This window comes from Cygnus olor, chromosome 2 (assembly GCF_009769625.2).
Source record: "Cygnus olor isolate bCygOlo1 chromosome 2, bCygOlo1.pri.v2, whole genome shotgun sequence".
Lineage (NCBI taxonomy): Eukaryota > Metazoa > Chordata > Aves > Anseriformes > Anatidae > Cygnus > Cygnus olor.
This window is the reverse complement of record NC_049170.1, coordinates 119,358,113-119,381,489: the sequence shown is the minus strand read 5'-3', so window position 1 is coordinate 119,381,489 and position 23,377 is coordinate 119,358,113. Positions and strand designations below refer to the sequence as shown.

The 23,377-nt window shown below is 43.4% G+C and overlaps 1 protein-coding gene across 1 annotated transcript; it reads right to left on the bottom strand.

Annotated features, from left to right (window-relative positions):
- Nucleotides 1-1,846: 1,846 nt before the first annotated feature.
- On the bottom strand, nt 1,847-21,146 carry RGS20 (regulator of G protein signaling 20). Its single transcript, XM_040550432.1, has 5 exons — nt 21,094-21,146; nt 9,841-9,989; nt 4,623-4,709; nt 3,556-3,790; nt 1,847-2,265 (listed from the first exon to the last, which is right to left on the bottom strand). The coding sequence occupies exons 2-5, from the start codon at nt 9,984-9,986 to the stop codon at nt 2,077-2,079; spliced, it is 657 nt and encodes a 218-aa protein (XP_040406366.1). The 5' UTR covers nt 9,987-9,989; nt 21,094-21,146; the 3' UTR covers nt 1,847-2,076.
- Nucleotides 21,147-23,377: the final 2,231 nt, after the last annotated feature.

Here is a 23,377-nt window from a genome sequence, read left to right as displayed (position 1 = left end):
TGAAATGATACACTTTGAACTTTTTTTGATGTGTGTGTCTGATCTTTCCAGCAAGCAGAATTTGACCTAGTTAAACTTACTTTGTCAGTTTAGAGCAGTCTCACCCGACCTGATTAAAAGATAAGCTATGGCATCCTCAGTTTGACTGCAAGCTCCCATGAATGCTGCCTTACCAACAGGTCTTGTTTGATCTTTTGTTGAAGTTACTGCCTGTCATGTAATATTTTCCATAAACCGAGATTGTACTGTTAGTGCTTTTGGGGGTGTATCTACTACAAAGTCAGTTGAGATGACCAATGTCGATACATTAAGCAGTGGCAATCCTTAACTGGACCATAACAAGGCCCTGGCCAACCTAATCTAGTGGGTGGCATCCCTGCCCATGGCAGGAGGGTTCGAACAAGGTGACCTTTAAGGTCCCTTCCAACCGTTCTATGATTCTGTGATATGATTCATGTCTTCAGTAGCAGTATACAGAAGGAATTCTTCTCAACTCAGTCAACCAGTGTTGCCCTACAGAGGGCAAAAGTATTTTGTATTGCTGTCTCTCGGGGTGTGTTATTTTTCTCTGTATTTTTAAATGGTGTGTTGAATACTGTCTTGGTTTTGGAAGATGATAGAAACCAGTTCATAGCTGTTGTTAACTCAGCTTGTATCAGATCTTCTGTGGTGCTATGCAATGAAAAAGCTCCTTACTATTTGTTTGATACTGCAAATGCACTAAGGGGAGATCATTTCTCCTGCCTAGTGTATTAAGGAAACAAATTATCTCCTAAATTCTGCCTTATTTGGTTCTAGAACCAAATTGCCCAAATTCTAGAATTTGCCCAATTTGGTTCATTTAAATAAATGTGTGGGTAAAACTATAGTTTAATGGAAGTCCATTGAAAGCTCCAAAGTTTAATATAGTAGAATTGTAGTGGATCTTGTAATTTAAAATAAAGAATTTACGAGAATAACAGATCTTCAAACAGATTATGCAGGTTCAGCTTACTTTCTTCCTAGTGCTTCCTGTGATTACTAATTTTGAGATAGGATTGGAAATCAACTGCAATGCTTTGGCGATACTGTAATGAATGGAGTTTATTAGAGGATGGAGATGTTGCTTTTCTTTTGGACAGTCTGAAATAGTGCTGTGGAACAGGATAGTGCCAGCTTCCTTCTTTTCTCAATGTAATGTACAAGTATCTGTTATATAAACCATAGAAGCTCTGTCAGCTAACAGGACAATTTAATATGTACAAAACCAAGATGATTGATACCACCATCCTTTCAAGAACAAATAGTGAAATGCTTTTTACATCCCTACAGAAGGAAGATAAATATGTGAGAATTGTGCTTTATTTGAGAATTTAAATGCCCAGACTCTTCTTCCTCTTAATTAAATAATTTAACTTTATAAACATGAACAGTATGAACTTAAAAATGCTTCCAGCAGACTCTAGTAATAAAATAACATTTTTTTCAGCAAAAGGTTTTATAGGCATCATTATTTCAACCATTAGCTTCCATAAACTTGAGATTGCCATACTGATTTCCTTTATCACATTGTATGCACCTTAAATATACCAAGAGAAGTGGAGTGTACCCGTGCCAGGCATGATTCTTATAGGTTGTGAAACTCAGTTTAGTGTAACCCAGATTTTGCCAGTACAACTGTTTTTACTTTGGTCACAGGGAGGATGGGGGCAACTGATTTGGCTTTCAAGGAAATTCTGGCACTCCACTTAAAAATTAGTTTTCATGCTCAGTTGGCATTTGTACTTCAGATATACATTATAAGAGATCTGTTTGTGAGTTGCATGCTGCATTGTAAAAATACTGGGTTCTTTTTTTTTTTTTTTTGAACGTTAACATCTTCTCTTCATTCTCTTTTGCAAAGTAATACTTGATTTGATCAGAAACTGCAGTTAGCTGATTGTGTCAGAGCCCTGTGTGGGTTTCAAACATTCAGTCTGTAGTAAAACTTGCCTGAGTTATTTTCAGGTAAATATCCGATCAATACTAAATTCCCTGTTGATTGGTATAGCCCAGAGTCCCATTTGTTTTAAAATAAATACATTTAAGAAAAAAATCCTACGCTTCGATGGATTTTTCAGATAAGGACCGAAGCAAGTCCTTATAAATAGCAGAGTTCATAAACCGTGGGTAGGAGTCTCTGTGCATTAAGGTATAAATTTGAAGCTGTGCGTCATCGAAGGTGTGTTGTGAGGGTTCCAGCATATTTCGGTTAATAACTTCCCTTACTCTGGAGTCCAGACTGACCTGCATATTAAAATAAAAAGTAATGTAAATAATAGTGGTGTACAGTAGCTGATTTTTCTTTTTTTCTTTTTTTTTTTTTTTTTGGTATGTTGTTGTTCTATTGGCTTGAAAAAGCAGGGTTTTTTTAATAGCTTCAGGTGGTGTCCGAGTCTAAGGACTGTTAAATATACTTACACAAAAAATGACTGCTGAAGTCTGGCAGCAGTAACCTGCTGAGTATGTGGTTAGAGAAACTTTCTCACTGGAGCAACTTTGAATAACATTGCTTGAAATCCTGTTGTTATTAAAACCTGAGACTGGTAGGCCATTCCCAGCCCAACATCCTGCTCTGTAGTAGAGAGGCTCTGTAATGTTTTGTGACAGTTTGTTTCCTTGGGAAGTAGCGCTGTTGGAAAGAGACTGAATTTGGAGTAAGCAAGATGACGCAGACGGAAACTGTAACCTGGGAAGCTGTTGCTTAATCAAATTCCTATGTTAAAAAGCAGAATGAATTGATGTGGACTGAAAGTATAATTACATAATGATTCCAAGCATCGCTTTTATGCTGTACTTTTTTTTCCTGCAAGTACTAGGAGGTAGAAAGATGTTAACATTACTGGAAAGCACTGTCTGGATTTAAACATTATTTTTATACGTACAGTTTCCACTACAAATAATGAAGTGTATGAATTTTGTAGGGATATAGAAAGGTTTAAAAGTCCAGCCTATTTCTAGGACTATATTCAAGCTGAACCGAGATGTCTTTGAAATTTGACGTGCTTGTTAGCAGCAAACAGACAAGTAGGTTTGAAATTTCAAGAAGCCGGTGGCTTTGTTCTGTGCCGTATTTCGTCAGCTGCTCTTTGTGCTTTGCAATCGTGCAAGTTGCACATATTGCACAAGAGCAGTTTGTGCTGTGCAAGCAACACTTTCTTAGTGGTTGCTTTTGGAGACCCAATCTACACACACACAGACACACACCAAAAGAATCCACACTGATTTGTCCAACAAATAAAATTTAAGTTAAGGATAAAATCTTCATCTGTATGCTAGTTATGCCTCAAACTAAAGCCTTCACATCAGCATGTCAAGGTAGCATAGGAAGAGTTTTCTTACAGCCAGTGAAAGTAGTACTGACTATCTCACCTCAACAATGGGTTTGCCTTTTAGCCCTAGATCTCTCCTTGTTAGCACTGAAATGTGGGAGCACGGGGAAAGAAAAGTTATCCCTGGGTATTTCTGTGGCTTTAAACACATGCTTAGTAACTGTGCAAAGCAGCATCAAAGAATGTATTGGGGAAAGTAATATACCTCTTTTGGAGAAAGGATAGAAATGTAATCTTCATAAATTAGTCTTGCTTTTTCTTCAATAACACTTTTGTTGGACTCTTGTTTCAGTTCCTCACAGGCCATCCAGAAAAGCATGTTTTCTTCACTGAATTCTGTTCGTAGAAATTCACGAAAAGCATTTCGGCCGGCTGGCGTAAACATCAACTTGTCAAATGATTGAGCCCAGGCATTTACTTCTTCAAGAGTAGGAGCAGGGCTGGAGGAAGGAGGAGAGGAGGGCAAGAAGAGAGAAATGAGTGATTGTTACTTCAACTCTCTTCATCTGGCAGGAGGCATCTGCCATCACGATGGAACAAAAATGCAAGGTTCACGTGCCTCTGAATTCTGCACTGCAGCTACCTAAGTGTAAACTCTAGTAAATATATTTATAAGATGCTTTTTTCTCTCAGAAGCTCAGATGCAGATGATTGCCTGTACTTTGCAGAAATTGCACTTTACTGCTCTAAGTTATTGCAGTAAAGAAGTCCCTCAGCAACAATTAAGCTTTTTTAAATTCCTAATAGTTCTTGTGGAATCATTGTTTAAAATTGAATGAAAACATTTAAGAAGAAGTAACAATCCAAATACCATACAAGACATGGTCTATTACAACTTCACAGGGGCTCCTGTCTGTTTGCCTAACTCTTAAGAGACAATCGCCTGATTCTCAAGAGGATCTGAGCTCCCCTTTGCATTTATTCATTTTTTAAGGCTGAGTGCTACCAGTTAGCTTCAGTATGTATTTGCTGGGTGGGAAAAGGATGTGTTTAAAAATATTTCAGAAAAAAAAAGAGGAGTCTGTAATTACTATGCTTTTTTATTGTTGTACTGTGAAAGTTGGGATTTGTTTATACACCGCATATAAACAAGGTTAAAGATTATAGATCAGACCTGGCTCTTTAGGGGGGCAAGACAGGTGACTTGCAAATTCAGCTTAAATGACAAATGGATAATAGTAGTTTGTTGCGTATGTCGGGTGATCCAATTATTCAGTGTGGTTTGGGTTTGTTTTATTATTAGTTTGATAGAACACTTAAGAAAGACCATACCTTTCCTCACAGTTTGGAATACCCTCTGCTTGGAGTTCATGGGATGTTCTCCTTGTTCTCTCTTCCTCTTGATTTCTAACAGTAAGACTGCAAGGTAGCAATTAATTTGTCAGTTTTATAAAGGAAAAGATTGAACATACAGCAGATGCTTTTCCTCTAATATTTAAAAAATAAAAATTCAGCTAAAAGGACAGAAGCTAACAGTAGCCACAATACTCATAGTTATACTCTAATGTTAGTTCTTCTGTTGTGTAAATCTGCAAACTTAGAGCAGAACTGTTCAATATCATATCATATATATCACTATGTAGAAAGTATATGTACACACAAGTAGCCTTTAATAGCTACAAAATCTCTGTGTACTCCATTGAGGTTTATTATGTTGTGTTGATTGTGTGCTTGATGCAGTGTTCTTACATGAGTTACACTTGATGCAATGGTTTTGTGCAAGTTAGACTTCAAACTTTTTTGTTTGCTTTTCTTTTTACACCCTGGCTATTTTTTATATCCATAAGGCATGATGAGTGCCAAGATTCTGGTTTAGAGTGGTGACGCCACGTCACTCAAGAAAGCCTGAATGCTGGAGCTGGAGCTAAAGCTGGAGCTAAAAGTTCTAAGCAAGGTAGATGCTTCTGTATGCGTTGCTGAAAGGGTAAGCATCTTTCAGAGATCACATGTAGATAAAGCCACGTTGTGAGGTTATGAACTGCAGCATTAAGTAAATGCTAGTATATGCATACAAATTTAAGGCCTGGAGAAAAGCAGCATGTACGTTTGACTATGTTTGACTGGAAATGAGTATTAGCTTGTTTGTAGCATTAAAGGAAAAAAAAAAAGTGTGCTGTAGTCACTAGTGATCACTGATAATTTTTAATGACCCTTGGAAGGGTAGGTGTCAACTCCAGCTGCTTTTCTCAAAGGTCAGCATACGTAACTAGTTAGTTGTTAAAAAAAATCCTTTTAGAGTTGCAGATGATTCTTTTGATACTGTATTTCAGCATATGCATGTTTCCTTTTAGCACATGGGGACTGTATTCTAGATTACCGTAGTTTAGTGAGAAATACAGGTGTGCACACATACATTCATATAATCTGTAAAACTGCTTGGAGTTTGTCAAGAAGCAAAAGTCCCAGTGAATTACAGCCAGTACCTTGTATGAAACAAATCCTTCAGCTGAAATAAAGCAGCACAGTTGTTACAAATTCCAGGAAAATACCAAAGTCAGTTTCTTCATTTGTATTTTACTTTAATGTAAATTTTGTAACAGTTTTGATGTCTTAATCCCCAAGAATCTCATTTATCTCTAGTACGGCTTTTTGTTAAACCAGCTGATTCTTATTTGCGTTCTTCCTTTTAAGCTCGTGGCTTTGTCTTATTTGCAGCCTTACTATTTACTGCTTACTCATTTTCTTGCTCTTTCCAGTGGTAGTCCATAATCTGCAGGGACTGTTTTGGAGGATGAAGAATTGTAACATTTTAAGGTTTGCGAAGAGTGGCTGGAGGCTTAACAGTAGAGGAGAGAGGTGCATTTCTCTTTGTCAAGGCATGCATTGAAGAGGTAGGAAAACCTTCCTGTTGTGAGGTTTGAGAGCAAGCATGTTGCCTATTGCGAACATAGTTTTCTGCAACATCTGAACCATACATTCAAACCAGTGAACTATTTGAATTCACTTTTTCAGAAAAGAAAACAAGTAGTTAAAGAATGTTAGTGCTCTGTTCTCTTTGGGGCTATGGGATTCAGACTTTTACTATACTTAGTGCCAATAGTGCTGGCCTTTTTAATATGAAAAGTGGTATATTATGCATTCCTCACACATGTAAGCAAGAATTTATGCACTTGTCAGAGTTCTTACACTGAAGGGAGTCAACAGATCCAACAGAAAGGATTGCAGTCTTCATAGGATGACGCACAAAAGGGTAAAAAGATGAAATTAAGTTTCCTTAAAAGAACATGCCATGTCTCTCAAAGTACCCTTGCAGGTTGGCTGACTTCCTAGAAATGTACAGGGAAACATAGGCAAAGAGACTAAACGTGCAATACTGTATCTTCTCAGGTTTTGGAAGAGTAACGGACTGGAGGCTTGAGTTTTAACTGTAGTACGAATACAGGCTGTGAGAATCTGGCTGAGAGACTTGTTTCACCATTTCTTCATTCTAAGTCTACTATTAGGAGTATGCTGAATATTGGATGTTCTGCAACTCAGCTGCATGACTCATGCAGACTGTTATTTTTGTTCCTATTCATAATTTTTCTGCTCAAAGCACTTGAGCTATTTTGAGGAAAGGCTTTATGAATAGGAAATAAAAATAGCTTAATTACGGTTTGTTTTGCATTTCTTGCTACTAGAAAACAATCGTTCTAAAAGAAATCACAAATTATTTTAAAACTAAAACAAGCTGCTCTGTTTTGGAGCTTGTATTGGTTTCCCAGATGATTCTGAAATGCAAATAGGAATTTAAGCATCATGAAATTTGGGTAATTTAACACACTCTGAGTAAATTGCTTTCTCTGAATTGTTTGAATAGTGAGATGCACAGATAATGAGCATTCTCAAGAATATCAGGTAAGACGTTAAAAAAGCAGTTTAGCAACAATTTAAAAGATGGAATGCAATTTTTATGTACTCTGACTTCACAGATTTTTTTTTTTCTATTATGGAAAGATGTTTGTATGTGTAATATGTAGCTCCACCCTGAGCCACTTGAGATTGCACTGGACAGTTGTTCAGATGACACTGGTATTTGTATAGCGATGCTTTAACATAGGTACCATTCCGCGAGGTAACAAACTCCAATCTTGACCAGGCACAGTAATTATCTCTCTCTAAACGTTACCTTAGTTTACCTCTATGCACCTGCTGAGAAGCTTTGTAGAATCAGAGCCAGAGTACTGGACATCTTGCAAAAAATGAAGCTTTTTGACCCTACAGGATATTCACTGTTTTCATTAGGGAAGGCAGAATTGGGTCTGTATAACTTCTGATAAGCTGAGTACCAATAGCAGAGGAATGATGAGCCTGCTCTTCCCTTGCTTCTCATCTTCTTCTCTAAAGCATTTCCTTCTAACTGCTGGTGTGTGTGTGTATGGGGGAAGTAATGGTGAACAGATTCCTTGTCTGGCCAGGCAGGTTATTTTATGACTTCTTCCCTTCACCTCACTGCCAGGTTTGCTTGCTCTGAAGTGCTTATGTGGTGGATAGTGAATTTATTAGAAGCACTCAGCTTGCTGTCACTGTTTTGGCTGAACTCCTATGGCTGTTTAAGACTTTTCCTTATTTCAATGCAAATTCTGGTCTCAGCCATTAATTAATAATGGGCCCAAACAGAAACAGAACTGAGTACAGCAAGCTTTACTTGCATTTTGAATGGAATCAGCTGGATCTGGAGGAGCTCATACGAGAGAGAAAGTGAACAAATCATTACTTTAAGGAATCAAGTGATTCCTTTTCCTCTCTTGCTGGGCTTCCTTGATTAATTTTCCTGTTCAACAGCTTGCAGTGGGAGTTCTTTGGAACTGTGTTCTGCCTAATTCCTTATCCTTATTAAATAATGCATGCAATGTTTAAAGTCTCTAATCCCAAGGGTTAAATTCGTATGAATTGTAGGTGCCATGGGTTGACACCGCTAATTAATGACAACAGATCCGCTTGCCTTTGAAACAAAGAAACAGGACTGGACACTTGGTTATTAGATTTCTGACTAATGAATTCTTACACCTACTCATAACTCCCTTTAATACAGCCTATGCTGCTCCTAAGTCCCTATCCTAAATCCAAAACTATTGCATATTTTGGTATTGCTTTCAGTTTTTACTGAGAGCCGTAGTGAAGCTCAAGGCTGGATAACCAGTCCTTCACAAAACAGACCATCCATTACAAAGTGGTGGCAACAGGTGTAATGATAGAGTAAAACTTCAAGGTGTAAGGTGTTGAGGAACAAGTGAAAGATGGTTTAAAAACTGCCACTGACTGAGCATCACCAGTATTATTCAGGAGCATGGTCAGATGATTCTTATAACCAGTATAAGCTTTGAAGTATTCATTTAGAATGTGATATACCAGCTAAGAACTGACAGTTCAAGGAAAAGGCTAAGAACAATCAGCAGGAAAAAAAAAAAAAAAAACAGATACCAGGAAATTAAAAAAAAAAAAGTGTTAGACTTTTCATTCTGTTTCCAAAAATGTTAAAATAGCAAGATATATCCTCACACATGCAGTTACGTAGGGATTGGTTAAGCTTGTCCTATTCCTTCAACTGTTCAGGTGTTGCAAGCTCTGACCTTGTGTCCTAATTTGGACAACAAAAAGCCGAGGGCTGAGATCCAAACCATTTGATACCACAGCATTAGCAGAGTAAGCATTTTAGAGTGGAGAGCTGTGGATATAACCAGGCTTTTGGACATCACCATAACTATTTACGTAATAAATGATTTTTTTTAGCTCCTTTTTTTAAAAATAAAAATAGATCTGATTTCAAAAATAAGTGCTGCTTTTGGTTCTGTATAAAATGACACTGAGAATATATTTTCTGTGTGTCAAAGGCGTATTAGCCATACAGCTCCCTTTTTGTGTAACTGGAGTTGTGTAGAAATGCTTTAGAGGAGGGTATCTATTTAGGTATGAAATCCTGATAAATAGAATGGCAGTTTTTCTAGGGGTGAATGGCTATATAGGTAGAAATCAAATCAGAGTTAGATGCTCTCCAACAAAAGTATGCAGAGTGAGGACGATAAGGATTTCTAAAAGGAGGCACGTAAGAGTACTTTACAGAACCCTTAATGCCCATAGGAAAAAATACTGTTCTTACTGCTGTGTTGTTGTTGTGGTGTTTTTTTTAAAACTTCAGTTGAATGTGTTAGGTGAGCTTCATTAAAAGGGGGGTCACTTCCATGTGTACAGGTGTGCACCTGCAAAGCCTAGAGGAAAGCTAAGGCAAGGACTAAAATACCTTTTTTTTTTAAATGCTTTCCTACTCTGATCTCTTCTGATGATACTTTACAGAGATTTTATATATATATATATATCCATTATTTCAATGGCAAAAAAATACACTACAGCAGAAGGCTGTGTCTAGTACTAGAGCACAGTCATTTCTCTCACAGTCCCAGCCCTGCAGAATTTCCCAGGTGGTTTGTTTAGCTTATGCTGTCCTACACGCTGGCTGTTACCTCCCTCCCCTGCTACTCCGTTCCCCAGAGGCTTGAATAAGAGCGTGTACCATGAGCAGCTGCAGCAGCAGCACCAACAAAAGCAGCAGGCGTTGGACCCTCGATTGCCCGTGCTGTGCTGAGCCTGTGCAGCGCCTGGGGTCTCCTGGGTCGTAGACATCTGCCGCTTGCGCATCTCCATCCGCTCGGATCCCATGGGCTGCAAGACAGCAAGAGAAGGGGGAAGTAAGACACGTGTTTTTATTTTTTCATTTTGCTTTTGTTACAAAAGCCTTACCAAGAACTACTGAAAGCCGCAGCTTCAAAAGAACCGAGAAGTTAAATGCTTGGGCTTTCTTTTTTTCCCCATAGAAGCTGCTAGGTGTTGAACCCTGCGGAAAATTCACGCATTTCATTGAAGTGCTGTGATGGAAGGCAAGGGGCCAATGAATTCTGCACGTAAATGGGAATATAAACGAGAATGGGGAGCCAAGGAGCATGCTGGTGAAGTGGTGTGTGTCTGTTCTTGGAGAGCCACAGCTCTTAGGGCATTGGCATAAAAGCCTAGTGGTTGCAAGGGATCTCCTGAGGTTTTTGACTTGCAAGGTTGATTCTTGGATCCATAACTAGCCATCCTTCTATATCAAGTGCTCCCTTTGCGTGTAGGTTTTTTCAGGTTGCTAAACCTTGTGAGGCTGTGATGATTGTAGGGGAACTAAAATTGGTTGCTACAAATGTTATTTGTGTGTTGATAATTTAATATCACACTTGAAACACAATCTGATGAGCTGAACACCAGATAGTTAAAAGTTGCTTTCCTTTCTAAAATGTTCAGTCAAGTTTAGGAAATAGTGTTGTAACTTGGAGGGAGGATGCAGAGACATTGTCACAGGCTTCAGAAGTGCCAGAAGTAAGTGGATTATTTTAGCAGAGTGCAGCTCTAAATTATGCTGGATTTTTTTTCCTGCTGAATTTGTTTTTCTATTATAGAGCTTAATAGTTTTTATTTTGTTTTTATGAGAACCACCCACTCTCCCAAGGGAAAAACGTATGACATGCTGAGTAGAAGATGCTCCAGTTTTGCAGGAGAAATAAAACATAAGAACGATGCAGATAGAAACGATAACCTATTTGGTAACTCCGCAGGCCTGTTCTCACAAGCAATTCCTAAATGCCCAGAAATAGAAAATCAGAAAAAGGACATAGCTTCCAAAAAAACCACGACATTCTTCATTTCAAAATGTGGAAACATAAATGTGAAATGCAAAGTACATCTGTAAATTCAGATTTCTTTCCTTCAGAGTTTTATAGTATTAAAGTAATAACTATTACTTTCCTTCCAGATACCCGTCCTTTTTAAAAATAAGGCATTTTTGTATTTCAGTTAGAAAGTAATGAACTATAAAGTATTGGGTTTCTCTAACAGCATTTCAGGCTTCCTTGGACAGTAAACAGTTATTAATGATTAGAAAAGCGTAATTTGGAATTAGATATATGCTGTCTGTATAGCCTAATCCAGCCACTCTTCCTTTTGAGATGTTTTATGTGGATAGTTCATAAGTTCATCTCTCTAATCCATTTTACAATTGAACTGACAGTGGTCTGAGTGGAAAAGCTTGTTCCTGTTTGCTTTTTTTCAAGCAGAAAGGTAATAGATGGTGGAAATAGGAGGAATACACTCTTCCTCCCCACCTCATCCAACTACAACTTAATTCAAAAAAATCTTTCTGGATCCACTGTTGCCATCTCAGGTTCTTCTTCAGAATTGTCCTTTGACATCTTTGATGAAGTAGCTGTATGGCAAAAACTGCCCAGTAGTGTTGTGTTCTTTGGTTTACTTCTGAATCATCCCCCTTACTTGGAAGTTTTCTGGTACTATACATTTTTATGAATGTTCAGCACTGCATGACTTCTCACACAACTTACAGAAAGGGAAGGATCAAGGAAAACAAATTCAGCACGTTTTTTTCAGATCAAGTTATGCGTTTTCGTTTTTATTTGGCAGATGTAAACCAACTTTCTCATTGAATAAGCAAGTAGGTTTTGGTCACTTATGTGATGAAGACTTGTTTTGAAAGATATTTCTAGCAGCTAAAGCATGCTTTTGTGATAGCAGAGCTGGGTTAGAGTAACAGGAAATAAGAGAAAGAGGACTGTTGGCTTAAAGACAGCCCAAGCTTTTATTACAGAGCTGTTCAATGATTTTCTACCACAGGAAATAAAGGCTTGTTGACAGCCATATTGCACATATGATAGAGGTTTGGGGTGGATCACAAACTAAATAGGATGTGACTTTCTGAGGTGTATTAGCAGGAATACTGTGTTAAGATATGGGAAGTAATTTACTCCTCTGTGTGAGTGCTTGTGGGCATCACATGCCAAGAAAGACGGTGTGTGTAGGGTACGCAAGATGTTACGAAAGCACGACTTACAAGGAGAAATTGTAGGAGTTAGGGTTGTTAATCTAGAAAAGCAAACCGAGAAGCATGTTGATCTTCTGATCAGTAGAAGGTTATTATTGCTCCCTATTCCTTTCAGGGATAAATAATGTGTTAGCCTGGAGTAAATAAAATCTAGGATAGATTTTATAGAGTAGCAAGGTAGACAACTGAGCGGTGCAGCATGTTATTACAAAGTTGAAGAAACTTCTTTGGCAAATAGCATTAAGACCCGTGAGACAAAAAATACATCAGGCTGGTCCAGGTTCACGGGACAGGCAATGAGTAAGTGATCCATCCAGCACCACTTCCCTGTTTGTTTGTTTTTTTTTTAATGTAGCTTTGGCTCTAAGCCAAAACATAGTCAAGCACATTGTTATCTATAATAATCCACTGGGACCCACCTCCCTTTGGCCATATAATAAAGTTAAAAATAAAAATAAATAAAACATGCTTGCAGCACAGTTTGTTACAAATGTATATTCCAATCGTGATCGTGCTGAGACCATGTACTGCCAAACATGAACCTAAATATGCTGTAAGATGTAGACCCTGCTCAAAGCTATGTTAGTTCCATGCATATAGTCAGAATACGTACTTGTTTTCTGAATTTCTTTGCCTTTTTATTTTTTTTACTTTTAAATTATTTAAAAAAAAAAAGAAAACTAGGGGAACAAAAATGCTGCAATTTTACAGCCATGTGCGGTGTGAACTGCTCCTTAGCTGGAACAGAGGCAAAGGCACAAAGGCTGAGATTATGCAATTCATCTAGGCATTCAAATAAAAGTACTTTAAAAAGCACTGAAACTACCTGTGTATGGACTTGTATGCATAGAAGTACAACGATCTTGGAAAGTGTAATGGAAAAAAGTTACAGAGATTAGAGATGATGCAACTTTTCTGGGGTCAAGCAGTGAGCTACTGACAGGACCCAAACAGGAAAGACTTATTTATGTCTGTAGTACTACTTCTGCTGACTCTACAGGATCCAGAATTTCACTATCATTCTTTCCTTCTTTTTCCTGCTGCTACCACAGCTATGTAATGAGCCCTTCCAGTCAGTCACCAGAATTACTGTTTTGAATTGTGCTGTATGCTTGAATGGGCAATAGCTTTCCCAACAACTCCAGTGACTAGTGTTGGTAGGAATTTACAAAACCACTTGCTTCTTTACATTACAATTTATGTTAGCAACAATTTAAACAACTGCATGCCTGCCTTGTGTATCTATGGCAATGATGGCCATTGTTTTTGTCTTCAGTAGATTCTAAATGCTTATGGCAAAAAGGAGAGGGGTTTTTAGACCTCCTGGTAAACAGTTTTCGTGTTCATTAAATGTTATGGTTGTTAATTTGGGATATCAGATGCTCTGACTGGGTCATGCAGTAGGTGTAAAACCACTTAAAAAAAATCTAGTCTGTGTTCTTTACATCAGTGAAGAGACTTGCAGTAAACGTTATTAATTTGAAGAATTACTGACCTGTGGATCTTACTGCTATAGTAGCTAGTATCAGTGACTTGTTATCTCCTCAAGTTTATCTCATAGTATTCAGCTGAAGGGCCTGAACTATCTGAAATCAAAACAAAAGTGTGACTGCTCATGCTGCAAGAGGACTTTCTTATGTTCCAGACCAACATGGTAGGTGACTAATGACAACATTTCAATTATCAATGACATTTTGAGCTAACAGCTTACTTTTAAAGTTGTTAAAGGGAATGACATACATCGATACTTATGTTTAGCTAAATCATTTTTCTCCTCATTCCCAGCTGAGGATACACTTTGCAGACTCACAGGTGGTGGAGTGAGGAAGCAGGGTGAGAGGTACCTGTGCATTGCTCCCCTGCCAGCTGCTGCTTTTCATAGGTAGCCTAAGACATAGTTTAAATTTGTCCCCACAACCTGATTGTAATGTTTCGCTTTCTTATTTTGTTTTAAGCTGAAATAATGATCAATGTTTTCTTAAACCAGTCACATGATTTTGCAGAAACGCATGTACAGAGTTGGGCAGGGGAAACATCAGTTGTAGCAATCAGCTAGAAGACTTTGGAGCTTGAGAAGCCCAGACTGATGAAGTATGTATAAATATAAGTGTGTTCAAGGGTGAGGGGTTCCCCAGAGCTGTTACTTGGCTGTGGAACAAGAGGGTGCATTCCTGAGGAAAAAAAGCTGTACAGACATCCTCCTACACCTGGTGCCTTCAGGTCACTCAAATCGGACAGGAGACTGTTGTTCTGCCACTGTAGCATTGAAATGGGAAAGGACCAGTGGATAGGTTTATCCTCAAAGAAATTTTGTAATCTTCATGAAGATCAACGTCTCACAGGTTCAAGTCCAAGTTACTGGCCTGTTGATTTTGAAAGTCACTTGGATAGTCACACAGAGCTCTAGTGCTTTGCCTTTTTAAGTTTCAGGCAAGGCTATATCACTTCTTCAAGGTAAGAGAAGAAAGTCCATGAGGAGAGTTAATGGAAAAATTCATCAACCTAGTTTGTGAGAGAGAGATTCCAGAATATGCCTGGATTTCAAAACCCTCAGCTACTCTATAGTTTCTTGTTCTTTTTTAATTCCCCGTTACCTTAAATGCCCTTACTAGGTTGTTGTACTACACGAGAGATCCATGCTCTAAAGTCTGGTTTGGAGGGGAAAAACAAGACAATCAGGAATTGTTTTTCTTCCTATAGGTAACGTCCTCATACTAAAATGGAAATTTCACCGCTCCAAAGTCCCTGTGCTGTGAGCCTCCTTTACCTTCTCAGATTTCCAGGCCTCTGGGAAGGTGTTATGAACAAGAGCAAGCTGTGTGAGAATCCTCTGTGCTGGATGCTGTTTGCACTTGAGAATTGGCATCTGCCTTCTCTGTTCCCCACCACCTGGAGCAGAAATGTGCCTTGTTAAAAATGGGTTTGAGAATAAAAGGCAGGGGAGAAAGACTTAAAAACTGGAGGTGGGCTGTTTTCTCGTACATGTTTTGAAAGGAATCTTTCAAAAGAAAAGAAAAATACTTTCAGATTTTTTTATGGAATGAGATGAGATACCTTTAACCAAAGGACTTTAATCTCTACTATCTCCAGCATTATTTAACTCCAGCCTGGATACAGTTATAGCCAACTGTTGGATATAACATGAAATGCATCTCTACGTCTAATTCTATTAGTTTGCCTATGGCGCTATCAAAGACACCTACATCTGTTTGATGAAGGCCGTAACTTCATAGAAAAATAGACTGGCTCGTAGGGATAGTGAAGGAATAAAAGGTGCTATTCTGCTGGCTCTTGGATAGTCAGTGGGATCTGATTTTGCTAGTAGCAACTCACTGTGGTAAGAGGTGTCATCCTCAAACTCTTGTCACCAGTCTCAGCTGGCAGAACTTAGTGGCACGAAGTGTGACCCACCTGTACCAAGTTCAAAAGTCTTCAAATGCAATTTAAAATAATAATTAAAAAAAATCTCTCTGCATGAGCTGACACTTGCACGGGGAATCAAGGGTACGGAACGGGACAGTTGGTCAATGTCCAGGTGACAAAAGGAGTTTCTGTTGCAAAGGTCACAGAATGGAGAGGGTTGTAAGGGACCTCTGAAGATCATCTAGTCCAACCTCCCTGCTGAGCAGGATCAGCTAGAGCATGTTGTGCAGGATGGCATCCAGGCGGGTTGTGAATATCTCCAGAGAAGGAAACTCCACAACCTCTCTGGGCAGCCTGTCCCAGTGCTCTGTCACCCTCACAGTAAAGAAGTGCCCCCTCATATTCAGTCGGAACCTCCTGTGCTTCAGTTTGTGCCCGTTGCCTCTTGTCCTGTCGCTGGGCACAAGTGAAAAGAGACTGGCTCCATCCTCTCAACATCCTCCCCTCGGATATTTATACACATTAATGAGGCCTGCCCTCAGTCTTCTCTTTTCCAGGCTAAACAGGCCCGGTTCTCTCAGCCTGTCCTCATACGACAGGTGCTCCGGTCCTGGAGCACATAATCATCTAATCATCTACTAATCATCTTTGTAGCCCTCCTCTGGACTCACTCCAGCAGTTCTATGTCCCTCTTGTACTGGGGAGCCCAGAATTGGACACAATGCTCCAGGTGGGGCCTCACCAGGGCTGAGTAGAGGGGTAGGATCGCCTCCCTTGGCCTGCTGGCAACACTCTTCCGAGGTCCTTGTAGCATTGCTGGCTAGACCAGACAGGACTCAGTCAGTCATGCTTTACTGCACAGTTCTTGCATCCAGCTGCCCCGTGCTCCTTGGGACCACTCTGGCACATCCACGATCCACCCCTAGTGATTATCTTAAGCTACACACACAACACCTCCTAAGTGCCTAAGTCACGTAGGACAGTTTCGTAGGTAATCATTTCTGCATCTACAGGAAGTTTCTTCTGACTGCTTCCACATGAGTGATGAGACTCCCCTGACTACTTGCAACCTATGTGGGGTTTGACCAGTTTTGCAGCCTTGGAGTCTCTGGAAGGACCAGATTCAGGGTGTTAATCAGCACAGGGAAACATACAGAGACTGGTCTAGGCACAGCAAGGATCTGCCCGGAGAAATCCCCACAACTATCTGATTTCCCCCATGACAAAGTGCCAATTAGTCGAGTGTTTAATTGAGAAGGGCAGTAGTTGTTGAGATGATCAGCTTGTCTCTGGTCAGTTCTCTGTGGTAAGTCAGTGTAACGTAACGTGCACACAGATGACTAGACATGGAGTTTCTAGATCTCCCAGGGAGAGAGATCCTTCTCTATTTAATAACAACAAACTTAATCCATTAGAAAAATATCCCTAAAAAGCAGTGAACTAAAAATAGAGCAAAATAATGGCACATAATCTTGCTTCTTATCTAGCTAGACAGCATCTATGATTCATAAAATGAAAAAAAAAAAGCACACATTATTACTGAATGCTAATGAGTAATTCAGAAAACAAAAATACAAGAACAAAATCTCCCAAAGACTTAAGCAAGTATTTGAAAAACTACTTTTGACAACAGTGAAGAAGCAATCCTGTATGCCTTAAGAGCAATACTGAAGTACTGGAAATAAGTACGACTGTCATACCTTTTCCACTCCATGGCATGCCTATCTGATGTTCAGGTTAGGAGGCATTTCTGTGTGTAACATTATGAAAACAACAGTGTGTGAAGGTCAGGAATGAAAATTACTTCCCTGGTTAAAAGCATCTCTAATGGTATTTAACTTGTAACATTTCTAGCGCTTGCTCATCTCTCAGTAGAAAGGTGGTCTACCCAGAAAACAGCCTTCCCAAGGGAGGAATATTTAAAATATAAATTGCAAAGGTCAGATTAAAAAAAATCAGTCACAATACCATCCCCCCCCAAAAGATGGTAGACGATGTTTATACTTTTATCCTCATTTTACGCTAAAGCACAATAAAGTTTTCTTAGCTTAGCGAAGAGCAAAGATTCTGTTAAACATAAAACACGTTCCCTCCCTACACATACTACAGCTAAGCAGATGTGCAAGCCCTAGCTTGTGCCAGGGCCTGATTTGCATGGCCACAGCCTGAAGATTTTTGCAGCGAGTACAGAGTGTGAAGCCACGTGCTATAAAAATAGCTGGCAGCCAGTGGGAGTGCCCAGGTTTGGATGGCTGTAGTTCAGTCTTTTTTTCAGTAGACACTTTGGGCCTGATCCAAACTCCACTGAAACAATGAAGAATACTCATGGGTTTCAGTGAGCTTTAGGTGAGGTTACATAAATACTGCAATTGCCGCTCTTTCTTCAGACCTCTCCCCAGTAATGACAGCCGGAGTAGGAAGAAAGAGATTGTCGTTGTCCACTGATGTCAGACGAGGCTTGCAGCTGGGGTTGAGCTCAAGGTAGGTCTGAATCTGCATCTTATTAATTCAGAAATAGCTGGGGCCACAACATGCTCTCACTGAAGCCTCTGGCAGTGTGTTGTCAACTGAAATGTGAACAGGAAGCCTGACACTCGTGCCTCTTCTTCTTCATTGACAAATCTGACACGTGCTTCCTGCATTGAGCAGTGTGCTATTTTAAATAGAGAAGAACTGTAATTTATGTCAATGAACTCACCCACACGTATGCACATACTTTATGCATAGTTATCGGACTGCCCACTTAATAGTAAGAGCTCTGTGCAGATTTCATATTACTGGGGATTTGATCTCTTGTAATAGAAATGGGAGGATTTAAGTGTCTGAGGATTTAGAAGGCAAGACGGGTGTTCATAGAGCAGATACACGGAGCCACACCATGTAATGCAGCTTCAGATGGGTTGCACCCAAGTCTGTCAAAGGCTTCAGTGCATGGATGAGAGACAAGAGAAAGCAGTACCCTTCCCCGAGTGTAAGCACCAGTTCTGGGATGCTTTTAGATAAGATGCCCAGAAACCAAGGGCCTTTACCTGTTCTATTTCATTTATTTTTTCCAGAGGAGCAGCAGCTCAGAGGAGCTAGGTTCATCTCTCCAGATGAACGCCTTGCTGTACATTTCAAAAGGAATAGCTGAAAATGTATCACACCCACACAGTAACAGGTAACGGCGCCTAGATCGTGCCACTTGTAACTTAGATCTTTTTCTACCGAGGGCTTAAATGTGCTCTGCTCCTTCTTCAGTATTCGGTGCTGCATGTTTGGCTGCAAGATCAGCCTGCTCTCTGCAAAACACCACCTGCACTAGAACCTCTTTCTCAGTAAAGTCTGGCTTTCTTGTTAAGAAACAGTTACGGGGTGGAGGGGGTGTGTTTAAGAGTGTTGCCCTGTTTCTGTTTCCCCGCTGGTACTATTGCAGAGAAAAGCATGTCTTTCATTTGGACTTCAACATGCAAGACTTCACTGAAAAAGTTATTCCAAAATGTAGCTAGCAGGGTCATTCTCTGTCACGTTTTCTCCTGTGATATGCAAAGGACATGAAAGAATTTTATACCTTTTAGCCAGAAAAAGCAACAAAAGCAACCTGTCGCTCCGGTCTAGCCGTTTATGTGGGTGCTGAGACTGTCGAGTAGCATGAAGGCAAATACGTACATAACTCTGTCCCTTCACAACCCAAGTCATTGTAAACTGGAATTAAGTTAAGTCAGCACCAAGCCCATATCCTCTGTAGGGCACCGACTGTCGGAATCCTTTGCCTCATCTTTTGTGGCTGCTAGGAACAGCCTTGGAGGACCGGGGGCTTGCTCCAGTGCCGGCAGTTCTAATGCAGCTTCAGCCCTGCCTGGGCTGCCTTTAAAGTCAGAGGAAGTCTTTGCTTCTGGTTATTTTTATGCAGCTCGCTTTAAAACAAGCACGCACGTACCAAAAAGTTCATTCAGCCTAGCATCTTACAAACCTCTTTACTATGCACACAGTGGAACGGGCGCGCAGGGCAGATTGATGGGAGCGAGCAGAGCATCTCCAACCGAGCGCTTGGTTGCATCGTGCTTAATTATGAATGGTCTCCAGAAAGCCCATTTCCCTGTACTACGAAGTGACTCACAGCACGCAGCGGCTCCGACAGCTCGCGCTGGGTTCTGGAGTCACATGGAGCAGCCGGTGACTCACGCCGCGTTGTACTCGGGCTGAGATCTGACTCATTCCCAACCTGGTAGGAGCTGACTGACATTGTCCTGGGCTGAAAGCTGCTTTCAGTCAGGATGACTCACGCCGGAGTGCATTAAATAGTGATTCACAAGCCGGTCCCTATTGATCCTGGTTGTCGCGATTCACTTCGGGTTGTACTACGCTGGAATCCGGCCGCTCCGGGTGGGCGGGCGCCTTCACGGTGCCCCTGCCCACCGCCAGCCCGATGGATGACGGAGCCTGGGAAGCGTTACCAACCCGATTTAAGGCTGAGGTAAGGTCAGGACTGGGCTCAGCACCCTTCAGCCACGACACCCTATGGACTTCTTTGCATCAGTTGGCTGTGAAAGCATTTGAAACATGCCTGCTCACTGAGAGTTAAGGGTTGGGAACCTCTAGCTAATATCCTGTTCCTCTGAACACCAGGAGGTCTCTGCAATATTCACCATGGCTGATGCCTCCTTGGGACAGCTTAGCGACAAAAAGACGGGGTCACTTTGCAGAAGTGACTGAGTACTGGTACTGGCCTGTGCTGATGGTTCATCAGCTTGTCACCTGGGATCCAGGAGAGGCAGAAAGGAGCCTCAATGCCCGGAGCTGTCCAGGTTCAGCACTTCACCCCAAGCTGAAAAACACGTGCCACTCTTTCAGGAGGATAGGCCGGTGGTAGTGGTGAGGCTGAGGGATGGTCCCTCCCTGTCAGCCTCCTGGAGACCCAGAGGGAAGGTGTCCAAACTGGCCCTGACCAGGGAGGGCAGAGAAGAAATTCCCAGAGATCCGAAGTAACCACCCTATGGTCCTAGAGCGGTCTGTCACCACGATGCCACCGCCCAGTCGGTCTCAGCATGCTCTCAGTTAGCCGGGACACAACCAGGGCCCTGCCTCGTGCACCCCAACAGCAGCAGAAAGGCAATAGCGGGGCGGTTGCGGCAAGTTAACCACAAGGCTGCCGAAGGGCCGTGATGCCCCGCTGTCAGGCACAGGGATAGCCCGACCCCACTTCTCTAGCACCACAGCACCACTGGGGTTGGAAAAGCCCTCCAGGACCACCAGGTCCAACCACCCCCTACCCCATGCCACCCACCGAACCCCGTCCCTGAGCACCACGTCCAACCTTTCCTTGAACACCCCCAGGGAGGGATGCCCGGTACCGGCAGCGCCCACACCGAACCCCCCCCCCCCCACCTCCTCCTCCTCCTCCTCCTCCTCCTCCTCCCCCCCCGCCAGGCGGTGCCGCCCCCGGCCGCCAGGGGTCGCTGCGCACCGCCGGGGGCAGCGGCGCGGTGCCGGTGCGCCCCATGGCGGGAGGCGGCCGGGGCTGCAGGGGGGGGGGTCCGCGCCCCGCACCCTACTCACGGTGTCGGCGGCGGCGGGGCCCCGCGGGGCGTCCTTGGCCGCTTCCCCTCCGGCGGCGGCGGCGCCGGGCTCCGCGCCCGCTCCCGGCGGCTCCGCGGCCCCGCGCATGCGGCCGGGGCGGGTCCCGGTGGGGCTCAGCGGCGCCCTGCGTGGGGAGCGGCGGCCGAGGGGCCGGCACCGCTGCGGCGGCGGCGGGGAGGGGACGGGGGGGCCGCGGGGGGAGCCATGGGGCCGGCACCGGGGGCAGCGCGTGTGTGTGTGAGTCGGGGGGCGGCTTCGGCTTCCCCCCGCCGCCGGTTCCAAAAAGCGGCCCCGCGCCGCCGCGGCGTTTTAAGGCACCGCAGGGCTGCGGCTCCCCGCCCGCCCCACGCCCCCCCGGCGCACGTAACGCCGCTCCCCCGCCTCGCCCCCCGGCACGGCACGGCTCGGCTCGGCCCCTTCGGTCTTTGGGGACCGCCGCCCCGGGACACCCCGCGGGGACACCCGAGGACGGGGCTGGACGGGGGGCGGCTTCCCCGCTGCGGAGGGGAGCAGGAGGAGGAGGAGGAGAGGTGGTGGTGGTGGAGGAGGAGGAGGAGGAGGAGGAGGAGGAGGAGGAGGAGGAGGAGGAAGGGGCGGCCCCCCACGCTGTGCTCACGGCGCCGGAGGAAGGGGCTGGAGAGAGGGGTGAGGGGCACGGGTGGCCTCGGGGGCTGTGGGGAGGTGTGAGAGAGAGAGAAAATAACATAACATAGATGTTACTGGGGGGGCAGGTGGGTGTCCTGCGCAGCCCAGCCCCGTGGGGAGCCCCTCCGCCACGCTGCTGATCCGAGGGGTGACAGGATCACGGCAACCCCCGTGAAAATGAAAAGAAAATAAAGGAAAGGGAAGGGAAAGGGAAGGGAAGGGAAGGGAAGGGAAGGGAAGGGAAGGGAAGGGAAGGGAAGGGAAGGGAAGGGAAGGGAAGGGAAGGGAAGGGAAGGGAAGGGAAGGGAAGGGTAGGGAAGGGAAGGGAAGGGAAGGGAATGGAAGGGAAGGGAAGGGAAGGGAAGGGAATGGAAAGGGAAGGGACGGGAAAGGGAAGGGAAGGGAAGGGAAGGGAAGGGAAGTGAAGGGAAGGGAAGGGAAGGGAAGGGAAGGGAAGGGAAGGGAAGGGAAGGGAAGGGAAGGGAAGGGAAGGGAAGGGAAGGGAAGGGAAGGGAAGGGAAGGGAAGGGAAGGGAAGGGAAGGGAAGGGAAGGGAAGGGAAGGGAAGGGAAGGGAAGGGAAGGGAAGAGAAAAAGTAAAAGAAAATTAAATAATAAAATAAATACAATGAATAAAAACCAGGACTTCCCCGCGAGCTGGAGCCGGGGCCGGCCGCTCTCCAGGGTCCTGCAGGCTCCGCTCCCCCCCGGCAGCTCGGCGGAGCCATTCAGGTTCTGGCTTTTCCCTGTTCCCCAGCAGTGATTTCTGCCTTTTCCGACGCTGGGCTCCGTTTCAGCCCGTCCCAGAATATCTTCCCCGTCCCTGGCCCACAGCCCTTCTCCTGGCATCAGAGAGCAACCGGAGCCTGCCCGGTGTGAAGACAGCCCTTCCCACGGGGATGGCACCGTCCCCAGCGGCCCAAGCCAGGCTTGGTAGTTAGGATTGCAAGATACTGCCTCGCTCCTTGGCAGGGAAAAGGGAAGAAAGACCCAGTAGGTATGCCATGGCGGTTCTTCCCGTGTCCTGGGATCCAGAGCAAAACACCTGCTTACACCACTGAACCCAGCTCTGAGCCATTCTGCTGCAAAGGGCGGTCACCTCCCACGTCAGGGCTGATGTGACTCCCCGCAGCCCTCTCTAGGCTCTTGTCCCAGGTGGCTTTTGAAGCACTAGTAGGAGTGTTTCAGCAAGTGCTGGCACAGCGCGACCCTTTGGGAGCCATGCCCCATCCTTCACGTTTCGCTTAGGAGGACCATGATCACCTAACACTGTATTAAAAATGTTTTTTCAACAAGAATAGAGCATAGCGACAGTGCATCGTATTGTGTAAAAAGATAGCGCCCCTTCTCCCTAGTGTGAATGGTGTTAGAAAAGCACAGCCACCTAAGCTGAGCACCTTCCAGCACCTGGTGTTTATAGACAACCTTACCATGCTCTTTGGGCAGGTACGTCAGTGCCTACGTACACAGCCACCTAGATCCCAAAACTGCTGAGCAGCTTGGAGGCCTAACTCCCCCCAGAATTGGTAAAAATAGGCATCGTCCCCTCCTTGACTAATGGTTGCAGGCTGATGTCCAGCTGCGTAAGACAGGACTGCATAAGTGAGTGCTTGCACTTCT